Raw genomic sequence first — 25,808 nt, forward strand, 5'->3', positions numbered from 1 at the left:
GGTATGCATGCATTTATACGTGTGTGTGTGTGTGTGTGTGTGTGATGATGGTGTCCTAAATAATAAATGTATATACACACAAGCATACACACACAAACACACATGGCATACGTGCATACATAAAATAATTGATCTTAAAGGCGCATAAAACCCAAAAATACATGTTTATTAATAGAATGCAGAAATATTAGTAGAACACATCAGTGTAGCATGAAGAAAATCAGACAGTCTGTTCAGAAATTATGAATTTTATTAAGTTTTGTAACCGCCATCGCTGAATAAGAAGATCACAACAGTTGTGATATAACAATAACAACATACAATGTATATTCATATTTCTTGGCATCATGAAAAGGCATTTGGCTTGCCTCTTTCAGAAGGCAAGGGAAATAATATTACCCTTAACATGACTCGGTTACAAGTGGAAAGAATTAGTATTTTCATGAAGAAATTAAATTTGTGGAATTCTAATATTTTCTTTATATTGTCCTACTGTGGCATCAGAAACTGTAGTCTTCTTATCCAACAATGGCAATACCGAAACTTAAATTCATACGGTCTGAACAAATTGTACGACTCTCCTCAAACATAAATGATGTGTTCTACTAATATTCTTGCATTTACTCAATCCATATGATAAATGAATGAATGAATATCATACGTATATATTTGGGTTTCATTCACTTTTAAGGGAAAAACCTTTCAACAAAGAAAAAATCAGAATGAGTCGATATTTACATGAAACTGGATACCATCCACTGACTCCCGACATCTACAGAGGAAGTAAGCACAAATTTCAGTATTTCAGTCCTTCGCTCAATTTATTCTGGGTACTTAATTGATGTTTTCAGATAAAAACAATGTAGTGGGGAAGAAAGGGGGTTAGGTGAGCCACCCTATCCCTAGCCTATAATCTAGGTGGAGGATGCAGCTATTGTCTTTGCTGTAACACTAACTGTCTGGTGCAATGAGATTATTGTCTTTGCTAACCGATACGTCTGATGCGGCCACACTACGAACAGAGGAAACATCTACCGCCTATATCCACTCGTATTGCTTTAGTCGGTTTCTTATTATCAACTATGAATCGCTGTAGATTTGCGTACAAAAACTGCCACCGATTTAAAATCGATAATTAAAAAACGACTAAAGCAAGATGAGTGGATATAGGTGGTAGATGCTTTGCAGGCATCCACTGTATGTCGTCTCACCGCATCAGACGTTTTGCATAACAGCAAAGACAATAGCTGCATCCTTCGCCTAGATTATAGGCTACCCCTTCCAAAAAGCTTGCAAAATATTGACTGCCACATACTGTCACGTAGAGAGCTCGCAACTGTATGTTCTGACTGTGACTGAAATCCCTAGTATCTCTAATATAGAAAAAAAAAAGTGCTTTTTGCCTCTCAAGTTGATTTATGGCGGAAAAACAATTGGTAAAATCATATCTTCATCACTACATAGATTAATCTTAATAATCTTTACGAAAAAAAAAAAGAGGAATTGTTTGTTTTGGTTTAATTTTTAGATTCATATCTCCTGCTAAAGGCATGTTCATGTAAAATAGGGTCTGGTGTTAGTTGAAGCACAGAGTGGAGAGTTTGTTGAGCCACATATGACCAACTTAATATGTGCTTTACTAAAAAACAAATCTCAATATTTTTGTTCATAAGTATTTGTACATCATGCTTTGTTGGCTTCATTTACCTGGAATGGTGTTTGTATGAGTACTGGTAATCTTGGTGTAAGAGTAAAAAACAACAAATAACAGCAACAACAAACAAACAAAACACAAACAATCGTGCTAATAGAATAGAAATTGTCAGATTTTTCATGACAAATCTAACTAATCTTGTAACGTAAAGAATGTCTTGTAATGTGTTTGTGTTTCAATGAAAATGCATACTAGAGTTAAATTGTGTGTTTTCTTGCATTCCTCTTTGAATAATTCAGATCTGGTTCAACTAACCCAATGCCCTAGCTCAGTTCACACCAGAAGGTTTAATTGTGCTACTTTACAAACATTTTTAAATTGTCTGTGGGACCACTTAATACAGGTACAAATGCATATTTCTTAATCAGCACGACATGATATGCCCTACATATTGCTCTTTAAGTTCCACTGAAAATTGGCTTTCAAATAATATACTGTAAAAGTGGAAATTTTCGCGGTGTTGAAATTTTCGCGCATTTCGAGCATCCACAAACTAGCGCGAAAATAAAAGCACGCGAATATTTTTGCTTGCCATGATGTTCCTGTGCGTGATGTCTTGATTCCGCGGAATTAAAAAACACGCAAAACTCTTCTTACCCGGCCAAGCGCGAAAAATTAGTCGCACAAAAATATCCACTTATACAGTAAGGGCTGAACTTCAGAATAAAGTGGATCAACTAACCCACCATATTATCCCAAAGTCCCTTTTGCAGGATTCTTGCTGAAAAGGGTGCCCCATACAAATCATCCCACACAAAACAATACAGTCAAACCTGCCTTAGCGGCCACCTGTCTATAGCAACCACTGAAAAATCCCCCGAGAGAAAAACCCTGTTAAAGACCCTGTGTATAGCAGCCACCTGTTTAACGTGGCCAGCGGCCACAAAGTTTGTTTCCCACGGTAGATTTTAATCTGTCTATAGCGGCCGCAGACCCGATGGAGCCGTAGCCGAGCCAGTAATTCAGCGTGTTTTTCTGCTTTGTAGCCATGCCAGTCATTCATGGGCAACATTCCAGGATCGCCACCACTGCATTCATCACTCACTCAGTCATAATACTGCATTAGTGTTAAGCTTTCTTCACGACTGTACACATGCTACTGTGCAACAATTTCATAAACACCGGCATTGTTCAATGCATGAAACACACGTGTGCATATGTACACACATACAATACACGTACATGTAAGTACATTGTATAGATGTACGCAACAATGATACATGTACATGCAGGCAATGCGCACAAAGTTGGATAACCTGCCTATAGCGGCCACCTGTCTATAACGGCCACTTTCTTCATCTCCCTTGGGTAGCTGCTATAGACAGGTTTGACTGTACATGGGAACAACATCAAACCATTCGGAATTGTCATGCCTCCTGACAATCATGGCAATTGATAGACACACACTGTGCTACCAAGAGAGACAGTCACGTTACCAATTTTAAAGCATCATAATCAGCTGTGATCTGTTTGAGATACTTTAAGAGGTAGATGTTATGATCAGAAAAATTGAATTTTAGCCATGTGATGATTTCATCTGGATTATTTTGATATCAGGATTCATAACAAGGGATAGTGTTTAGAGTGTAAATCAAAAAGTGACCTCGGGGAGCGGAGCATGGTCTAATGGCAATGAGCAAAATTTGTTGCATAGAATAAAGCAGTTCCCCATCACTGGACAAGCATAGCAATACTGGTATCTCTCTATGTACCAACATGATAAAATGCTATGTTATACTCCTCTACAGAAGATGAGAAAAGTTTCAAACCAAACCAGAGAACAAAACAAAAGTGATTCCCTTTGATTGTGTGTGTGTGTGTGTGTGTGTGTGTGTGTGTGTGTGTGTGTGTGTGTGTGTGTGTGTGTGTGTGTGTGTGTGTGTCTGTGTGTGTGTGTGTGTGTGTGTGTAATGGTCTAAGAGGGGAAAGAGGGGAATTTGGAGGCCTTCAGGCACTAGATGGGGTGGGCAGTGGTGGTCTGCTTGTCGGCACTCCGGTCCGAGAAGAGGGCAGAGGACTGCTCCTTGAGGAGACGAAAGGGGGTGACCAGGAAGGACTCCTGGATGCTGCGTGATATCGGAGAGGAAGAGGGTGTCGTAGGCTCTGGGGAAAGCCGCACAAACGCGTAGTCCTCTGTTGAGCTGGAATGTATACAAGAACGAAAGTTAGCTGGCAGCCAGGAAGGGGGCAAGACAGTGTGGTTTGTATGGATGTTAAATTGCCAGTGAAGTTAAATTTTTGCTTAAACGATGCCATGAAGGGATTCCCTCAATAATCATTTGCAAAGTTCTTCCTGTCACATGCATTTACTAAATACTCACAAGTCATCGGAAAAGAAAACTCAACTTTAGCTTGAGAGGGGTTTGTCACACTTTTGAATGAATGATGGCTGTGAGGACTGCATGAAGGAGCAGCAAATGACAAAAATTCCAGCTGAAAACATTTGCACCAAGAAATTGAAATATACTGCTATATCACAACATAATGCTATTTTAAAAGGCGTTTTCTTGCACAAAGAAGCTTCTACACTTTTCACACTCATGCAAAACATCAGTCAAACAGCAATTTGGCGCACACATGTTGCGTGTTTGTTGGGCCATGTAGTCGCTGAATGTAAACAGCCAATGCCTGTGCGTTTCTTTGTTGCGAGCAAACATGCGGATGGCCGACAATGAGAGGCAGAAAAAAGAAATCACAAAGCTCAAGAAATACGGCGGCAATAATGTACAATTTCACACCATGTTTAAGTTTAAAATCAAACAAACAAAATCTTAGGCCTCATCAAGAGCGGACATACGGTTATGAAATCTTAAAAGTGTTTCATGTTTTCATGATACAGTGAAATTAGTAGCAATCACGTATACAAATTGGACGAGGTGCTGTCACAACTTCACAAGTCTACCACTGACCTATGCACAAATCATCACTAAACTTTCTGGACCCGAAATAAACAGAAATTTAATTCCTTTATGTCAAATCTTTATTGTGTTACAATAGCCTAATGATAATGATTTTCCTCTTTTCTATTTCAAGTTAGGGAGGAACTAATTTATTAACTCAAAACATTCATTTCTATTGATATTTTTGTGCACAAATTGAGGAAAACGTTGTGACAGCATGACATTAGCAACTCAGCTATTATGCATCTGTAGCTGCAACCACAATCACTGTTCAATGAAAACATGTCAAAAGGGGTCCATTTCTTTCCTTGCTCTTTTTTGTCGGATTACTGTAAAAGTAGAAATTTTTGCACTTTTCGTGCAACCAGAAACTAGTGCGAAAATAAAAGCACGCGAATATTTTTGCATGCCATATGTTCCAGTAGTTGATGTCTTGATTCCGCGGACTTAAAAAAACATAGAACTCTTCTTACCCGGCCAAGCACGAAAAATAAGTCACACGAAAATATCCACTTTTACAGTATGACCTACACTGTTCTATTCATCTGAATCAACTCGAACATAGTGTGGAATTGCACTGTAAGTTGTAACTCACACTTTTTGTCTCTGTAATAATCACCAAGATGGACCTTCTTCTTTCTTCCTTCTTTCTTTCCCTTTGCTCTTCTTTCTGTTTCTCCTCTTCTCACTTTCACTCCATCTTTTCCAAAACTCTTAACTTAAATATCAAAGGAATCACTCTGTTTAAAGGTATGTATGCGACACTTTTTAGAGCCAGCACTAACCACTGTCAGTATAATAAGTTTCCCTGTGTGAACTATATACAGTACATATACATACATATGCATATATCATATTATGCATATTATGTACATATATTCACACGTCTTTGTACGTTTCGTGTTCTACAAATGTTTGTGATTGCCTTTGAGTAGAGGTAACTCCCCGCCTTCTCAACATATCCTGGTCTGAGATGGCAAAAATTTGGATTGTGAGATCTTTTCTTCTCGACTTCTGGGGTCAGAGACCCATCTTTGTCTTTCTGCATTTTTGGACCCATGAAGGCAAGAAGGCCAGAAGGTGAGATATGACCATGTGCTCTCGTCTTCTTGCCTTCTCGGACTCAAGATGCCAAGAAGACAGCATCTCACAACTAGCCTTTTCGCCTTCGCGGTCCAAAGAAGTCAAGAAGATGAGATCTCGAATCTCACCATTTCACATTTTTGGAATTGAAAATGTGGCACTCATAAGCTTTTGTAATTTTCCCATAGAGGCTTTTTCTTTCTCCCTTCTAACTCTTCCTCTCAGTTCTCTTCTTTGTTTCCATTACATTAACCCTTGCACACCTGAAAGTTTCCTGTTATGCCAGCTGCCACACAATAAAGATAAGCAGTGCATGTCACATGATTACGATTACCTAAATCAGATTATATGCTCATGAAGATAAACTTGCAGATTAGGATGACACAGAAATGATAATTATTAAGGCAAAGAAACGCACACACACACATTTACATTTTGTCCACACACTGCATTCTAAAGAGGCACGCATAGACACTCTTGCATATAGTGAGTTTTGGAGGGGCATCTGAGGGCAATTAAAGAGCTCAAGGCTTGAGGATAAAAAGATAAAACTCTTGCTGAATTATCGTTCCCATATAACACTGACTGCAGCTTGGGGACAGAAGTCTAACATTCAAATATATTTCTGATTTACAAATTACGTTCCTCATTCTAAGCAAGCAATTCTGTATGCCCCAGTTGATCAACAACATGCTCATGAGAGTGAGACAACTAGTAAAAAGAGAAGGCAATCTATGGTTCTTTCACCTCTCAAATTTTATTACAAAATGTGTTCCAACGGTTGAACAAATATTCCATCTCTCATCTCAAAGTTCCATTTACAAGGCAAGGCCAACAAAAGATGATGACACTGTACAAGAAATACCCAACACTCTTTCACATATTTGTGGTAGTAAACTCAGGATACAAAGTGTGGAAGAAATATTTCCTGCATGAATTTTGTGGTGACGACACGCACCATTAAAATGATCACAGTTCCCTGCCAAATTTGAAGCTAATCACCTTCAAAGCCACGAGACTGTCTCAAGGTTGATCTTTCTGTTTATGAAAACAAAGCCACGAGAGACTGTTTGAAGGTTAATTTTTCTGTTTACGCAAACTTTGGAAAGGAAAGTATATCCCAAGCTGTATGTTTGTCTGCATACCGGTACATTAATATCAGCCAATCACATTGTATTTTTCGAGCTCATAAAGACAGCAAATCTCACTGATTTAATTAAACTGAATATGCAAGAAAAAAAAAAAGTGAAAAAAAGTGAAAAAAGACAGTTTGATCAGAGTTTTGGTATATATTTACTTCCTGTGTCAGCATTTTGATAAGAATATTTAGGTCACTACTCAATGGGAAATAGCTCATGATCCCATTTATCTGCTGTGTAAAGACTAAACATATCTCCCACAATGTTCACAAAATAAATTTGCCCAACACGATATTAGACTAATAATGACAGAAATAGAAATTCAATTTGAAACGAGGGAAACAACCTACTTACAGAAATCAGCATCCTTGAGTATATCTAAATCTAAGCTTATGACATATTTCTTGGTCTAAGTGATTATTTCACACACATGAAATGCTCTTGCAGTGCATTAGAATATCTATGTATAGTATATGCATTTTGTAAATTTAGTTTACAGTGGACTCCCGCTATAACAAAGTCCTTGGGACTGGCGATTTTCTTTTGTTTTATCGAAATTTCGTTAAAACCGAACAAATAAACAATAAAGAAACAGAGAGAGGATAATGTTGCAGCCTGAATTTTTATTTCATTGTAACTGGAATTTCGTTATAGCCATGTCTGTTGTAACGGGAGTGCACTGTATTTTTTTTTTTTTTTTTTTTTTTTTGGGGGGGGGGGGGGTAAAATTGTAAACAATGCAACACTGTAAGCAAAATGACAATTTGGGCCAAGTTTATCTCAGACACACTCGCTGGATAATAGTCATGGTGATACTGAGTATAGTCATCAGCAAAATGTAGCAAGAAGAGAAAGTCTTTGTTGGAAAATACAAAGTGTGTTTAAATGAAAACAAAATGACTTGTTCCTTTAACCCAATGGGGATGGACCAATTTTGCTACAATATGCATTTCCCATAGACACCTGCCCGAGTATACTCAAGACTCATCCTCAAAAGGATAAATTGTTCCATTGAGCAGCACATACATGGTTTGCGATGATGAAGCAGCAGCAAGGGCCACACCACAAGTTATAATTTGACAAAACTAAGCAATCAACAAACTAAAGATACCTGCTAGTGCAATTTTCTTAACAAAGTGTGATACTGGGAGAAATCACCATAAAAATACCGGGTACATCAACATTTCCATAACACGACAGAAAACACACAACAAACTGAACATACTACATTTAAGGCAGGTAGATGAAACCAGCAATTTGTGTTCAAGAAACAAAAAGCAAATATATCCCTTTCCATTCATTTTCAAATGTGCTAGGAAATACAGTGAGAAAAATGTGTTCTTGGAATGTTTCCTTCAATGCAAAAACTCAAGTTTGAAACTGATTGTGCTGCACTTCTTTTAGGCATAGCAATTCAAATTATGACATCACAATAAGAAGTGCTGAACTGACACTTGTCCATGAAAGTGTCATGCTACTTTTATTCTCATTCCCTTTACCGACATCTTACAAATCTCTTTTATCTGCCTTAAACTCTAGCAACATGGCCAAAATAATGTCTGAGATTGCTGAACTACCAATAGGCATGATAAGCTTTGCATACAAACAAACAAGCACACTTACAACACAGGGTGATGGTCTACACAGCACACTGAAGACTGACGGGAAATATCTACCACTGTACCAGCTGTACAATTTTTACCATGGACATGTGGGTGCTATGTCAGTGCAGCAAGGAAGGTTTGCAACTTTTGGGGGAGGGTGCTACAATTATTGTCTTCAATGCAATGTGGGTTCTTTTGACATTGGCTAGTGCAACCATTGGTACACACACCTTTGTCAAAAATACCCATAGCCACACACTGCAATCACAGTTATCTTCTTTAAACTTTATCATTCCATAATTTAATGCTTTTGGGGATTTCATTTTTTTCTCCTGTTAAGTTTTTTTGCTTCTTGTTCGTATATTTATTTGAAATGTTCTCACTGCCACTGCCTAAGCGCAATGTCCTTACATCTTATGCAGGGAAACAGTGAAAATGTTGGAAATTTTTGCAGAATGGCTGGCAAAACCAAATGATCCCACTCTAAAGAAAAGACCAGGAAAAAAAAAATGCTTTGAGGCACGACCATAAATGAACACAAATAACAGACTCTGTTTTTGGCGATAGGAGGGTATAAACCCCATATCTGCCCCAAAGAAAAAATATCGGCAAATAGATAAATAGAGAGGGATTCGCACTATGGCCAATCATAAGAACTTTCTTCCGCTACACAGCTAATATGGAAAAACTGTATAAAAAAAGAACAAAATTGCACTGTTCTCTTGAAATGAGAAGCCTGAAATCCACTTGCAAAAATACAGGGTAAAGAGCAATGTTGCAAACAGCCATTTTGCACGAGGGATGATATCCTCTTGATCTCTGTGACCACACAACCAAGGCATAGCAGAGGCTAAAATATCATCTTTTGCGAGCCTTATCAATATTGCATAATGAAAATAGTGATAATCATCAGTATGGTATCATATGGAGAGGTTTGAAACAGTCTCCTTTTCCACCTGAGTAATGTCAAACATTTCTTTGGCTGTTCTTTCCTCATTTCTTAAACATGCTGCATCCTCCACCTGCTGCTGTTGGATGACCATTTGGACCCCAAATTTTGTAATATATCCATCTAATGTCATTACATGATGTTACATTGAACCTAATGTACAAGATTGCAGTCTCTCATGCTTTGTGAAGAAGAGTGTGCTAGCTAATTCTACACATATTAGCGCTCAGTGGAAGATTCTTCAAACTTTAAAGGTGGAACACCTGCTCAGAAAAGTTGAACAGATCATTTGGATGCAAACAACCGACTAAAGATCTAAGAATGAAGTAATCGTGGGAATTGGCTGAAGCAGGCTTCTGCCTATAAGGGGGGCGTGATGATGTTGCTCGTCATTTACAGGACGACTAGTGAAGGGAGTTGATGTCTTACAGCGCCCTCACGGGGTTTTGAAGGAATACCTGCTGCGTCCGCCCATCGGAGCAGGGTGGTCTGTGGGAAATCCATTGGTCTGCATGCCGGCGACTCCGCCCACCATGCCACGCCCCTGCTGTGACTGGTGGTCAGCCTTGTGCACTGCAGCCATGTTGGATATGAGTCCAGCCGTGGGGTTTGTGTCACTGCCCTTTAGCTCTTGGATGCACTTCCACTTGTCGAGGTAATTTGCTGCACACAAAAAAAAAGAGATATGCTGTAAATAATACTTTGGCTTCGTATTTATTCTGTTTCATTTATTTTTCTTTTCTAAAATTTTATCCAATGAAACAACAAACAACTGCATAAAAAATTCCAACACATCCTAATATCAGTGTCATACAAAATGACACATTATGTTTCAAGAAATGTAATATTTTACACACAAACAAAAGTTTTCAAGGCAAAAGAGATCTAATTCCAACTACTATCTTTTCCGCTTGGAGAATGAATTCTTCTGACTTTCACGCATGTTAACCACAAAGTGTGAAATGCATTGGTAATTTGTCCATGCGTTCATCTTCTGCGCTGGAAATCAGATCGTTAAACCGAAAATTCAAAATATACAATGGGAAGATGACAGCAACTTCCTCCTTTGTCCATGATGTTACAGGCTTTGCAGTATGTAAGAATGGAAATTTTGATGTTAAGTCAAACAAACATTTTTTGGTGATGCTGGAGGCAATCTCTGTCATAAATTGACAATACAATGTTTGGCAATTGATAGGCCACAGTAAAAAACAAACAAACAAACAAACAAAAAAACAAACAAAGAGCTTACAAATCTGTTTTATCAAGCTTCTACAGTAGATGAATCACGACCTTATCAAAAGTCTTTTGAAATCCTTGGTGAATCTTGTTATCTCACCTTTAAACAATCTAACGTAGCCATCGTCACTTGAAGCTGCAAGTATGGTTCCTGTCACATTCCAACTGACTCTCCAGACCTGAGATGACAATAGAAGGAAAAAAAAATGAGAAAGCCTGGATGAAACAATCTAAAAGTACTGTTTACCATTGGGAGCAGTGATTTAAAAGATGTTTTAGATATCACATTTGACACATATGTGTAGGTCAGTTGTATCACAAAACATCCTACCATGTAAAAATTCAGCCATAAAGCCTAAAATATAAGGAGGTATCACTATTTTTCTCAATAAACCATAACTGTAGACGGCTTAGTCTAGAAACATTTTTATTCTAATTATTGTTAACATTTAGTATGTCTAACAATACTGATCCAAATTTTCACATTGGTTGTTTTTATCCCTATTTCAGTTAAAATCACATTGTAGAACTATTCATGAGCACCAAAGCTTGGTTTTTGTTTCATCTGCAAATGGTAAATTATGCCTTTAAGCAGTCTACTCTGCATGATGTCATCCTGTGGCAAAATGTGGCATTTCATACTGTATGAAAATGAGAGTCAACTTGGGAGATAAGATACGTAATAGGCCTTCTGTCGAAGAAGAAACAAGAGAGAGAGAGAGAGAGGGGGCTTCATTGTCAATATACCCACCTGACTCTGCTTGAAATCCAGCTGGGCAGCATGCTTGATTTCAAACCTGGTTGACCCCACAGACTGGTCTCTCCTAAAATCAGGGGGACAAAGCCAAATGCAGATACTTTAGGATTGTGTCATTTTAACAGATGGCAGCCTTGAGAGAATGGACATGTGGGATTCATTTTTTCCTAAACACATCCATCCTGAAAGTGAGACTATCTATAATAAGCAAACTAAACACACAGAGAGAACAGATAGCACTTGCTCACAGGAATTGACATTGATACGTACAGCATAAGATCTGCTGCACATTGGGAGATCTATGCATATGTGGCCCAAGAAGAAATTGCTTGACAAAAGCAAGTCTAAACATCTTTATAAAGTACTTTGTGATGACTGGTGATGGCAAGTATGACTTGCATGTGCTCATGAGATGCTCATTGATACATGACATAGAATCATGCCAGAAAAAGACAAAGACAAAAATAAAGCACAGCCTCAGATCCAGACTATGAAAGATACATAATACTGTTATGGTGTAAATATTCAGTTCTGAGTGACAACCGCTGTAATACCCAAACCTCCAACACCAACACCAACACCAACACCAACACCAACACCAACACCAACACCAACACCAACACCAACATCAACACCAACACACAACACCAACACACACCACCAACACACCACAACAACAACAAAAACAACAACAACAACAACAACAACAACAACAACAACAACAACAACAACAACAACAACAACAACAACAACAACAACAACAACAACAACAACAACAACAACAACAACAACAACACTACTGGTAGCAGTTACTGGCCACATGTGACACTCATCCATGCATGACACATAAACCACAGCAGATATTGATAAAAAGTATATAAACAAATCAATGAGCAGCCTGGGACCGAGACTAACTCCGACTTTTTTGGTACCAGAAAATACGATCTTCGATTGGGCAACTTGAACTAAGGCTAGTGAGCGAGACTTAGTTGATATTATAGATTATTTTCCTAATAAAATGAAAATAATGTGAGGTAAAATTTGAAATTTAAAGTAAGTTTATAAGTAAATATTTGGCACAAATCGTCGCTGGGGTGACAAGACCTTGTATCTGCAATTTTGGTGAAAATGACTTTTTTGGATTAATGGTCAGATAATCAGTTAAGTGATGTCCTGTACAAATCCTAGATGTCTTACCCCAAAAATAAAGCCACCACGGCATGTCAAAGAAATGTCTATCTCATTGGATACAGTGCTTTGGCTGCCAGGTCTCTTTGCTCTCCTGAACATTTGACATTTTGTAGATACGAGGTCTTGTCGCCCCAGCAACGAAATATTCTTGGGGGAATTATAAATGCCAAATAAATTCCAACAATGACGACGACGACGACGACAACAACAACAACAACAGAAGTCTAGCCTACCTGATTGGTGTGAGGGTCATGATGCGTATCTCCCTGGTAGCTATCGCCAGCATGTGGTAGGAACGGCCCAGGTTGGGAGCAAACGCCAGATCGTGGACGGCCTGCGTGATGACATTTAGCGTCTCGATCTTCAGCCATTTTCTGCACCGTGAGGAAAATGCGCAAGCACAAAAACAGCACGAGATTAAAAAGAGCAAGAATAAAAGTACAAGAAGGCATGAGAGTGACAAAAAAAAAAAAACAACAACAAAAAAGCAGAAGACAGAGGAGAGAGGATAGACAATAAGTTTCAGAGAAAGATAGCAAGAACAGACAATGACAGAGGTGGGAGACACCCTATAACACTGAAAGAAAATGTAAAAAAAAATCCTCTTGAATTTCTGCATATATGACACACCATACTCATCCCCCATGAGGAATATAGATCTCGGAGATAAAAATGATACCAATCGAATAGGCATGATGAAAACACTTTGGGAAATGTCAAACATAAAAGATCATCCTGAGATTCTGGTTATCAGTAAAACATTTAAAAAGATGATTAAGCAATGTATTCTTCTTGAATCTAGAAATTGGGATCTTGATCATGTAACTCATACTTGTGTGTTATTTGAGCTGACTGGTAACATATCGTAGGGTTTACACAGCTTGTAGTATCTCACTATTCAATGTATGCACAAGTTTTAATGAAACACAAGAGAGACTGACCTTTCACTCTCCTTGTACTCGTAGATTTGAACCTTGCCTCCTCCTGAGGGGTCAGAGCTGTCGCTTCCGACTGCGATCATTGGTGGGTGGACTCTGAAACCATGTCAACAGAGGTTTACACATCACATATATGACACAACAAGAAGTGGCCAATTTACCGACTGGCTCACTCACACTCTCTTCAAGACAATATAAATTCATGTTTGTCATGCCAAGCTCCCATACTACAACAATAAAGGACCCCGATTACCAAAACATTCATGTGGAAATCACTTTCTCTATTCAAGAGACAGCTACAAGAAGACACTAGATCTGTGAGACTGAGAATTAACAGGCAAAATCAACCTCTGATAACAAGCAAATAATGCTTGCATTTTTTTTTTCTCCTGAAATGGGAGATCATGTACATCCTGTTAACACAAAATTCAGAACCCATTTCCTATATTTCTGTGCAGAACACACACACAAACACACACACACACACACACAAGATGCTTCTGAGTCCAAATCAGAACATACAAAATGAAAAACTGTAGCACTAAAAATATCTTTAGAAATGTGGGAACATCCCTTTTTCCATAACCCCATAGAGTCAAACCACTTTACTAGGTTTTCATTTATCCAGAGCAAAACTGTAATTTGCTACAGTGGGATGGGCAAAAGAAACCAATAGCACTGATTTTCAATCTATTTACCAATGGTCAAGAGAGTGGACACTTAGTTACAAAAAGTATGTTTCTTATGCAGATTGGTAATTTGATGATTATGTCATGTTCATTGATAAGCATTTCTACAGACTTTATTAGTGGTAGCAGAGAATCTTGACCAGTGTCGAGCTCAAAGCTACTTGAAAAAACAGATCATGTGGTCCAACATGATTTTAGAGAATTATGTGAACACACAATATTCAAAGATACACTCAATGATACTGTTACTCCTTTCTTCAGCATTCGCAAGCTCATACAGGTAAATTTGGCAAATTCTCTTTTGGTACCAAACATAGTGTAAGATGAAATTCTGGAGTGCAACATAAGGAGCTTCACAAAGAGAGGTTAACATTCTACTTCATGCACATATCAAGACTTCCAGCACTCACTGTAAAGTAAGATATTTTTTGCTGCATGAAGTTTTTACCAATTGGAGCCGACGGCCTTTTTTGTGAGAATTTTTGCAAATTGCCTCTGGCATTCAATGCACGTAATGTAGACAAGAACTTTGGCGTGCATTTGAACTTTGCGAATCTTGGCTCTCATGAAATTTGCTAAATTAAAATGCAAACATTTTTAGTTTTACAGTACCTTGAAGGATTCCATGACAAACAACTACAATTCAGTTTGGTGTGGATTTCTTCCTGTGAGGCAAAAACATGAAGAAAATTCACTTCAGTCTCATAGAAACGGATTTCTGCCTCTAATGCCTATCAACAATCACACTCCTTATTGTGCAACATACCCTGTACTCAGCACTGCAAATAAAAGTACATAAGTAACACACAACTGAAGTAATCATGACTTAAAGAGGCACCATCTCTGGAGATACATCAATCTTCTGGCTATTCAACAAACTGACTGCCTCCAGATATATCCACACCTAATCTTAAATCATAACTGCTACATCGGTAAATCTCATAAATATCAAGTTGGTATCATGATCTAAACATCTGTAACTTTCTCTGTTTTTCACATCTTTATAATTAATCATTCATCTCATTCATGTATATTTTTCTTGAACAATTTTCATTTTTCTGCAAGGGAATTCCTAACCCTGCCCTTCATTATGATCATAGCTGTGGGAAAACCTGAATTATAGGATTATGAAACTTTATCTTTCTTTCATACTCAAAAAAACCCCAAAAAAACTATGAAGAAATGTGTGCAAATTCACTTTCAACTAGACAGCTGAATTGTAGCACCTCGCATTGCCAAGTACCCACATTCATGTCTCCTACATTCTTTAGTAAAATATGATTTTTCTTTCTCTTTGCTCAACAGCAACAAATATATTTCTCTCAACATAACTTTGCTGGTGGAAAAAAAAAATCACTTGGGGGCTATCACAAAGCTGGCACTTCTAAATCAGAGAGATCAAATTGAAAAGGCATTCAGAGAAGACTGAGATTTGGCTGCTACAGACTTGTGTCATATCAGTTTACCTGAAGATTGAATGTTGCTAGATTTGTGACTTCTGGAGCTTCGTATATCCTGACTATGCCATCTGCTGAACAGGTTGCCTACAGATACAAATGAAATGAACATCACTTTTTAATTATGATACTTTATAGCCATATATCTAGCAAGTCTAAATTTTCGTGAATTGAGACTTCCTGACAATTTTGTGAGTGGTTAAATTCGCTATCGTGGAGTACTGTACTGAACGGAGAAATATGTGTGCATCACATTCATATCGGGGATCAGAGTCATTATTTTTGCATGTCTTTGATTTCGAGAATAGCACCTGACTCGCAAAATTCGAGAAAATAAAAATCTTGTGAAATATTTGGCGAATACAGTACTAGATACTTTTCTTCAATGTGAGACATTGAAGGGCACTGATATTTACTACAAAAGTGGCTTTATGTGAATCAGAAATACCCCACAATCACACAAACAAAATGTGACAAGTACAATACATAAATAAAACTAATATGATGCAAGTTGGGTACAATGTGAACTGATACAGAAAAGAAGCCCAAAATCATGTCGTAGGCAGCTTTATGATGTACAAACATTATGCACTGTAACTGAAACCATATCAGACCATCTAGTTAATCACTGACCATTATGTAAATAGATCAGCTTTTAATAATCACACACTTGTGGCCCAAAGACAGCAATGAAGTGTATACTGTATTCGCAAAAAGGTTTTGCTACATTTCACACCCGGTCAGCCCTTAAAATGCCACTCCATTATCACTTTTCTATCATTAGGTAACGTCTCTATATTTCCTACAATGACAAATTTGCAGCATATTCTCCTACAGCCAAACAACAACTACAACAACAACAACAAACATAGGGGAAAGGAGGCAGAAATAAAGGAAAAAGGAGAGACAAAAAGGGAGAAGAAGACACAGGAACGAGCAGAAGAACAAGTAGAAAACTGGGCACTGATGATGACCAGCTTTTTGTAGTACACCATGTTCATTAGGATTTTAGGTCAGCTAGAAAAGATGAATGAAAAAAATTGCCAGTGAAAGGATAATTGGAAAGGTATTGCTGAAGGCCATCTACAAAATCTGTAATCATCTACAAAATCTGTAATCTGCACCTACACTTCAAAACCAATTTTCTCACAAACTGTGCTTATCTAGCGAGTGGTCACATAGTCAATTTCAGAAATAGGTTTATGGAAACAAGGTGTGAAAAATCGTACATCACTACTTAAGAAGGCTTAGAGTCTAGAGATTCTGAAAAATAAAAATATTGGCAACTTCAGCTGGATTTTGAGGTGAGGGGTCACAAACACACTTACCAGCTGTAGACCAAGGTGACGGGGTGCAAACTTGACATCTGAGACTGATGTTCTGCTGTCTACAAGCATGGCCCCTCTTGCCTAGGTCATCAGGAAAATAGTAGATGTTTCTCAATGTGGAATGAAAGGGATATTGGCTGAACGTACATTATATGCTTCCATCCCTTACATACAATGTACTGCAAACTCCATTACATATGATATCTTCACGATAAAACAATAATGTTCATGCATTGTGACAAGATCAGCGATTGATATCATTAAGCTTCGCATTCCCTACTATTGCAGAATGGTCCGTATACTGTGTGTAAATTTTACAGAAGTACTTTTTTGCCAATTCTTAAAAGGGATTTTTTAAAAAAGGAATTAAACACCAAGTTACGAAAGAATTACCTTTTTTTTGTGAGTGAAAACCAATCTCTCTGTAACAATAATCTACATCCATTTCTATACAGGATTTCTTCCCCAAGGACTTCTATTCTTTTCAGGGGGTTTTCTTACCATGCTAAACAGATAATAAAGGGGGAATAACAATAACAGACAGCTGTTTTTCAAAGAAATGCACTAAAGCTACATAAATGATGCAGTAGCAAGTTGGATGACACTAGACTAGTTGGGACATTATGGCAAATCAGCAAATTACCTCACATGGCACAGGAACATTTTAAATTCTGCATCTGCCCTGTTTTGCAATCCTTCATTTCAGCTCTTATTGTATGCCAAGCAGGACTTAAGTGTTCTCATGAAGATACATTTTGAGATGGTATTTACACTTGGAAATGAAGAGATTCTGAGCTTTGTTAGATTAAACAGATAGAGAGAAATGCATTGCTCCTATTACCCAGTGGTGTTTTCCTCTTTCATTTGGTCTTGAATCTCCAACTGCAAAAGCAGAAAGACAAACAAAGTACAGTCAATAACAGCTTTGTGCATTTGCATAATGCTGAATACTGGAAACGTCTATATTTTTTTTTTTCTATAATTTTTTGTGCTGAGCGGCTCACAAACATATTCACAGATTCTTGAATTCGCGCTGTGCAATTGTCAACTCATTAAAAAGATATTTTCACAGGTTTTAGAATTTGCGCTGGCTGGAAGAAGCGCTAAATACACAAAAATTAATGTACTGAGATATGTGTTTACAGTACCATGCATTCACTGGGAAGTATAATTTTTATGTAACATACACTCCAGAATGAAATGAGTGTGTCGACTCATGTTTCATCTGAATCTAGATATAACTTTCATTAGAAAGGTAATTTTCATTTTTGCAACTGTTGCTGTAAATAAAAACTTTGATAATCCATAATCGGAGGTCCAGATTATGATAACTGTCATTCAATAAACAATACTGCACAATTCTTCATTACCGTACTCCCAAACTTTACATGATTGCAGGAGTGGTCTAACCCAACACTTATGAAAACTGGACAATCATCATACTCACTTCTCTCTTCCCACACCCCTGCACTTCTGTCAAAGGAACACGATGCTAGGACTTGACCAAACTCTGGGTGAGCCCACGTCACACGCCACACTGATCCACTGTGTGTCTGTTGGGTCACAACAGACAGAAATGACGGTAACGTTTAGAACAGAAGTAAATACCCTCAACCCTCCCCCCCCCCCAAAAAAAATAACAAACAAACAATAACAACAACAACAACCAGCAACAAAAACAAAACAAGCATAGGATTGATACTGTGGACCTCAATTTAGTTAATTTTCTACAGTTATGAATCAAATCTTTTAGTTAATTATGTTATTGTTTATGAGGAGTCTGCAAACTACAGGCCCTCCTTTTAGCAATCCCCTCCTTTGAAACAATTTTGAATCTGCATAATTTTTGTCATAAAATTCACAATATCTATTGTTCATAGTATTTTCCTTTGTAATAATGTTGAACTGATTTTGTGCATTTATGTGTATTCAAATGTCTTATTGCAATGCATTTTGGTTGGAAATGAAATAAATAAAACAACATGAAATGAAAATAAACAATCATATGCTTGAAAACTGTAGCGTATTTATTCGTGGAGACTTCTCTTTGAAACAAAGTGTCAGGCAACACATGCCTCTTTTCATCAAATATGTTTTGAATTTAGGAACAGTTCTACTGAGAGATTACTGGCTCAATCTGATCATATTCTGGCAAGCATGTGAAGATAGCTATATTGAACAGCCTATTCATTATTTCACAGTAAAAAGATGTGAGTAAAATTAAATGAAATTACACATTGACCAATTTCTGCGAATCCTTTACTCTCCTTGTTCCGTTGGTCACTTGCCTTCTTCTGATAACTATATTACCTATACCACAGAAAGTCTCAGTCCTAAATTTTCAACAAACAATTGTCATTTTAAAGCAGAGCCTACTCCTCTCATGCATATCAAAGTATGTAGAGTGAGTTGGCTAACTGCTTACTGGTTTTACAAGAGCAGCAACATGTATCCACACCTACCGCTGAGGAGCATTTGCATAAAGTTTCCAAATAATTGCGGTAGTTCCCTTCCTAATGTGATTGGCCATTAGTTTAAAAATCAAAGGTGAATACAGCAAAGCAAGACAATTTCGCAGCGTGACATTTTCGCAAATTGTGATTGTGATTGTGACTGCATGTAGTGCAGTCAAGAGCTTACACAAATCTTGGCTCTTGCGGAAATCCACAAAATTAAAATGCATGTAAAACATTTCTTGTTTTACAGTAAGCTCTATAGTCATTGTCTGTGGTGAATCCCCTATGCCCTAGCGATGGTCACTAGGTCCCTCTACTATTGCTTACCTTCCAGCTTGCTGTGCAGTGCCATTCTCCATCCTCACCAAGATCCCACACCTGCAAAATGAAATAAATGACAAATTAAATGAAGAGAGAGAAAAAAAGTGCACATTGACAGGTTATACAGAACTAGATGTAGATCTAACGTCAATTACTGCTTAGTCGCCACTTGCGTGTATTTTCTATGCACTCCCGGGTTGGTGAACTAGCATATTCTTTTTTTTTTTCTCTATCTTGCTCTATCTTTCTCTTTACACAAGAGAGGCTGCTTGTTTTTGTTTGTCCGTCTGTTTGTTTGTTTGTTTGTATAGGTCTGTATGTGTTGTGCACCTTTTATATTTTATCTAGCAAATTTCTTCTTTGATGCTATTTAGTCTTTTTGTCCACGAGGAGACTGCAAAATACAAGCTTAGCTTTTTAGCACGTCTCCTCCATTTCCTGCAACTTTAGTTTTAATTCAATTGTCATTTGCTTTTGTGATGCGTAGTATTGTTAACTACACATATTTTTCTTTGTTGCTACATTGTATTAATGTTGTTATTTTGTGTATGAAAATGTTCTACACTGTTGGAAATGAAATAAACAAAATGAAATGAAAAAATGAAATAGGCACTGCATTAGTTCGCCGCCTATAGCGCTCCACGTATTATTTGTGCATGTGTTATTACACATACTTCAATGTAGGATGCATTGGGCATCATAGCGTTTGAAAAATTTTGTTAATCTGCCACATGAAATCCATTTGAAATAGAAAACATTCTCGCATTAAAAATGGTTTTATCACCTGTTACATACATGGTAAAATAAATTTCCATTTGGATTACAATTATTTGTGTTTTTGTGGAGGAAAAAGGTGAATTAGAAATGTCTTTTGAGAGCGATGCAAATTTGTCGCCCTAGCTGATCTCCGATCGCAGCGTACGTTACATGCGATGCAAATGTCTGCACTGGCGACTTTAGCTTTCAGGTAGTGGCAACTTATTGGTAATCAATGTTTATCCCCGAACTTATCCCCGAACCACTCACATCTGGAACCAGTTGCCAACCATGGCAGTTACTGCCCCAATAGTAGCTGCCTTCCAGGAGGCTGCCCTTCCTTTCATCAGAGGGCTGAAACCTCCTGTGGGTTCCATGTTGTTGTAAATCTTACAGAATTTTTAGCGTGCACATCACTATTTTTATTGAAAATATGCTACGACTGCACCATCACCTACTGTCACAGCACATCCCATTCCAGCTTAGTTTGGAAAGAGCTGCTTCAGGGATTATCTCATCAAGGTTCAAGGTTCATGGTTTAATAGATCTAGAATCTAGAAAATCTAGATCTAGATAAATCAAACATGATAAAGTAGGTCTAGATGTAACCCCGGGACGCTCCTTGTACACAGTTATACTGTGGGAGCACCCCTGAGTTGAATGAGTGCTGTCACTGAACGTTGGAAGACAAACCCAAATATTAGCAGCTCTATAAGTAACGTATTTCACCAGCAAAAGGCTTACTTTTATACTCTACATAAGTCTCTCATCTGCTTCATACTTGCCGTTCTGATGCACACTTTGAAACTGATCCTATGGTCTTGAAAAGATACTTTACTACAACTAGTACGAGTCCATCTCCCTTCTCCCCATTCCTCCCTTCGTTTTTCGAAACGACCTTTGCGAAGGCACATAGCGCATTGACGATATGAATATGCATGAAAGGCGCAACGTTTTTTTTTGCCTTTGGACAAGGCCCTTTCGCTCTTTCGCTCTCACGCTGTCACGCTCGGCTGGGATATCGCTTCTTCATTTGCCCAGAAAGCAACGCAATACAGCGAGAAGGCCTTGTGAAAAGGCTACATTGCACTCTGGTTAGCGCATGCGTACAGGTTTCAAATCCGTCGAACGGAGCAGTTGTCATTCTCACAGATTCCTCTTGACCGGATCATTTAAAGTCTCCAATATTTTCAGAAAGGAACTACTGGAGGAGCAAAACGTTCCACGGTGAGTGTTATCAACAATTGGACCAAATATGTAAGTATTCAAATTGAAGAAATTTTGAGTTATCAAAGTTGGAATTTAACCGCGATACTCCCCCATACCATGACTCAATATCCTTCCCTACACAGCCCGAACGCTTCATGTTCGGCGTTCGGGCTGTGTTTCGCAGTTAGTCTAGATGATAGATCTACACATACACAAATACCTTTAAATTGATGGCATTTCACATTTTTCTCCTTGCCATTTCAACAAAGAAAGATATGAAGTTCTTAAGGGGGCGCTCCTTGTACACAGTTATACTGTGGGAGCGCCCTGAGTCAAAAGAGTGCTATCTCTGTAAGTTGGAAAAGCAATGTAAATTTTTGCGAAAATTAGGAAACTATAAGTTTCGTAATTTACCAACAAAACGCTTACTTTTATAATGTACGTACGTTTCTTTACCTTATTCATACGAGATGTTCACTTGTTAATTTCCACATTTATCCCATGTAGTCTTGAAAAGATGTTTTTTCTACAAGATCATCTCCATATACATGTACCTCCCGTTCATTCTTTGGTTCAAATCCCCGTCTTCGTGAGCAGTTGTTGATCTCGGAGATCCCTGCTGACCGAATCACTTAAAGTCATCGATTTAGACAGAAATGGACTATTAACGGACTATTATGTTCCGAGACTCCTCTTGTCAATAATTGGAATACATCGGTAAGTATTCAAATTGACACATTTTTTAGTATACAAGGTTAAATTTAACTGCAATAGGCCTACTATGCCTTTCCAGATTCCAAATCCTACAATGCCCAGCCCCAACGCGTAGCGATAGCATTGGCGCTGGTCGCAGTTAGTAAGTTCTAACGTATGACTATATCATAAGGTGGGTCAGTTAGTGGTATGGTAAAGTCCGGCATGTCTCAAATTCAGTCACATCATGACATTGTGGTTACATGATAGGCGTCTAACGTTACACGGTCTAGGTCCTACACAGTATGGTTGGGTGTCCATAATATCGGACACCTAACGTTTTTCTATCAATAGAAACGTGAAAAATCTCACAATTTGCCTGAAATTTTACTCACGTGTGGAGAAAATACTCCGGATTCACAAGCGCGCACTGAAAATGCAATCTGAGGTACGCGTTCTAGATGGCGGCTTCGAACGCGTGGGGTGTCATTTTTTCCGCACTCAGTTGCCCGGCTCATATCGACCGACCACCCCGCCCTCTATTGACAATACGTATAAAGCGTACTTAAACGCGTTTTTTCGACAAGCTGCTGTTTTTTTCTAGTCGTAATTTTTTCCCCAATAATATTTGAATATATTTTGAATCCTTCGATATTACTTTTGAAGGACTGTTTGATGAATTTGACTTGATTTTCATTAGGAAACTTTTCATCGTAATTGAAATAAATTAGATGAGTCGGTTTGTTTTTTCACGGTATTCATTTCTCGTTTCTGCATCAACTCGTACGGTCGTAGCGCAAGCGGGTGACAAAATGTTTATGTCATGTGTATGTGTAACGTACTGTGCACGATCGTACAAGCGGCGGTGACAATTTTGCGGTCAAAATCGTCAAATTTATTACGGAAGGATACGCCTCTACATCTAACAACGAGTCAGCAAAGGTAGGCCTAGTTATATGTAGTTACACGATAAACCTTATTCGATTTTGCTAAATTTCGATAATTTAGAGGGAATACTTAGTTGTTTTCGCCACATTTTACTCGGTAGCGTAGCCCAGTGAAGAATCGAACACCGTTGCGCGTAGTCCCATGCGTACATTTTCTTTCTGTACGCGCAATGCCATTATAATGCGCGGCCGGTCGTTATGGACCCGGTCGGTGGGTTGGACCCCTACCATACAAAATACAGTCATTGTAAAAAATTGTAGAACCCATGCCATGTCTACCTAGGCCAAGTATAACTGCGAAACACAGCCCGAACGCCGAACGCGACAGTATAACTGTGTACAAGGTCGCAAGGAGCGCCCCTGCTGGGCCGGGCTGGGTTAGGTTAGTTAGGCTAATACTAATCAATGCATGCAATGCCAATGGCTATATCCTCACATTAATTTAACCACACCACATGCAATGTATGGGACTAGGCACTTTCAATAATCCCGAGCAATATGCCATTTATTGTGGTTGCAGGAAATGGGTGATTGTTTACATGTTACCTGCACACTTTGATCACTCGAACAAGTGGCCATCCTTTGGCCATAAAAATCGAAGGCTACATCGTGGATCAGATCCTTGTGTTCTGCTGAGATACTCTTCGCCGTGAACATGATCGTTCCTTCTTTCACCTGTCCCTGTGCGAATAATCCCGAGTAATAAAGTATATAAACGAGCGCGCCGCGCCGCGCCGCGCCGCCTAGTGTGCGATGCAATGCACTTCGCGTTCGATACTTTGTGTGTACAATTTTGTATGGGTTGAGCGGAGCGTGAGCATTGACGAGCGAGCGAATGTTGGCGCGCTGTGAGACTGATGAACTAAAGCCCCCGTTCCACTATCACGATTTGGACCCCGATCTGTCCCGATCTAGCAGATCGGGAGAGAGCGGCAAAGGCGTACGGGGATCGGAAGCATCGTAGCAGCAGCGTGTGTGGAGGTCGGGGTTGGAGCGGGCATTTTTTCAGATCGGGAGAAATTTTGAACCAGTTCAAAATTTCTTCCCGATCTCCCCGATCAAAACTGACATATTTTTAATCGTACAGCAAGCGGGGAGAGCGTGGTGACAGCGTAAACGCAGCGGGGAGAGCGTAGTGACGGCGTAAACGCAGCGGGATGAGCGTAACAAGGTCTTTCTGAGCGTAGTAACATCGGCACAAGAACGGGAAGTAATTTTAGCTGTAATTTTCGAAGAAGAAGAAGAGATGAAGAAAAAGAAGAGAAGAAAGCAGCGAAGCAGCTACCCAAAAGGCGAAGAAAGAGAGACTGCACGTGATGCTGAAAGAGGAGGAAGAGGGCATAGCATAATTTTGAAGAATATGAAATCATCTACAACTGGAGGAAGACTGACTATAAAAGCAAGGACATCAAGAAAAAGCCTTGGAAAAATCAGCACGTCTTTAATTGTTTATTTAATGCATTGCTGCAAAAGAACATTGAGTTGAGGAGCCTCTTCGAGGTCCACAGTAAATTTCTTCGGTTCTGCATGCTAATAAGTTGACTGACTGCAGACCGACAGTCGAATCGGGGTACATCGGGGCACATCGGGCACTTTTCAGCTCTCTGAACGGGGTAACAGCGTGATAAGATCGTATAGATCGTTCAGAGCGTAGATACAGCCTGCATCGATCGGATAACATCGGCAAAATCGCACTGACAGCGTAGCTACATCGTTCTAAAGCGTACCGGCAGCGGCAGATATCGCAATGTCTCATTCCCGATCATCGTAGTAAGAGCGTAGCAAGCACTTGGTAGTCGTAACTGCAGCGTACTTAAAGCGTTCTAACATCGTACTGTGTCCAGATCGGCTCAGGTTTTACCCGATCCTTCCCGACCTGAGAAAATTGTCAAATCGTAGCGAGAACGGCATAGTGGAACGGGGGCTTAATATTAACAGAGCTGAGGAAACTTCTCTCTTCCAGAAAGTGAAAGTTCATAATAAAACAACAGGAGCTGCAATTTCATTAACATAATAAATGATAAGGAAACCAAACCAAGAAATTTTCAGTGATCTTGTATTACATATGACTTTGTATTAGAAGGGGTCAAAGGAGGTGTGTGTGTCTGTGATCATACTAGTACCTCTTGAAGGGATGGAGATGCCAGCGGCTCCCAATCTTCACGCACTCCTACATTGGCTGTAAATTTACATAAAATGTCAAACTTTATTTATCATTTTTTTTTTTTTTTTTTTGGGGGGGGGGGGGGCATCATTTCAGCCCTCTCAGAAATAACGTGGCAATGCCGAAAATATCAGCTTCATCATCCCGGGTAATTATAGATGGGTAAATGGGGTAATTAGTGGTTCCGTATCATGAATATTCATGATATTCAAATGAGAAAATTTGTGACCTACTAGTAATAGATAAATAGTAACCATGTCTTCACGCATTGCAA

The 25,808-nt window shown here is 38.7% G+C and overlaps 1 protein-coding gene across 1 annotated transcript; it reads right to left on the reverse strand.

Moving 5' to 3' along the window:
* Positions 1–6,435: 6,435 nt before the first annotated feature.
* Positions 6,436–24,048, reverse strand: LOC140232480 (nucleoporin SEH1-like). Its single transcript, XM_072312574.1, has 12 exons — positions 23,917–24,048; positions 19,772–19,822; positions 18,436–18,541; positions 17,830–17,870; positions 16,989–17,069; positions 15,670–15,747; positions 14,816–14,868; positions 13,518–13,610; positions 12,810–12,950; positions 11,380–11,452; positions 10,729–10,807; positions 6,436–10,052 (listed from the first exon to the last, which is right to left on the reverse strand). The coding sequence occupies exons 1-12, from the start codon at positions 24,025–24,027 to the stop codon at positions 9,826–9,828; spliced, it is 1,134 nt and encodes a 377-aa protein (XP_072168675.1). The 5' UTR covers positions 24,028–24,048; the 3' UTR covers positions 6,436–9,825.
* Positions 24,049–25,808: the final 1,760 nt, after the last annotated feature.

This window comes from Diadema setosum, chromosome 9 (assembly GCF_964275005.1).
Source record: "Diadema setosum chromosome 9, eeDiaSeto1, whole genome shotgun sequence".
Lineage (NCBI taxonomy): Eukaryota > Metazoa > Echinodermata > Echinoidea > Diadematoida > Diadematidae > Diadema > Diadema setosum.

What these genes read in the sequence shown, in the direction of transcription:
- LOC140232480 (XM_072312574.1), bottom strand. Translation starts at nt 24,027, where the DNA reads ATGTTCACGGCGAAGAGTATCTCAGCAGAACACAAGGATCTGATCCAC. An exon ending in TAGCAACATTCAATCTTCAG is followed by an intron (nt 14,869 to 15,669) that starts GTAAACTGATAT and finishes TTTGCCTCACAG; the next exon opens with GAAGAAATCCACACCAAACT. An exon ending in GAGTACAAGGAGAGTGAAAG is followed by an intron (nt 12,951 to 13,517) that starts GTCAGTCTCTCT and finishes CTCACGGTGCAG; the next exon opens with AAAATGGCTGAAGATCGAGA.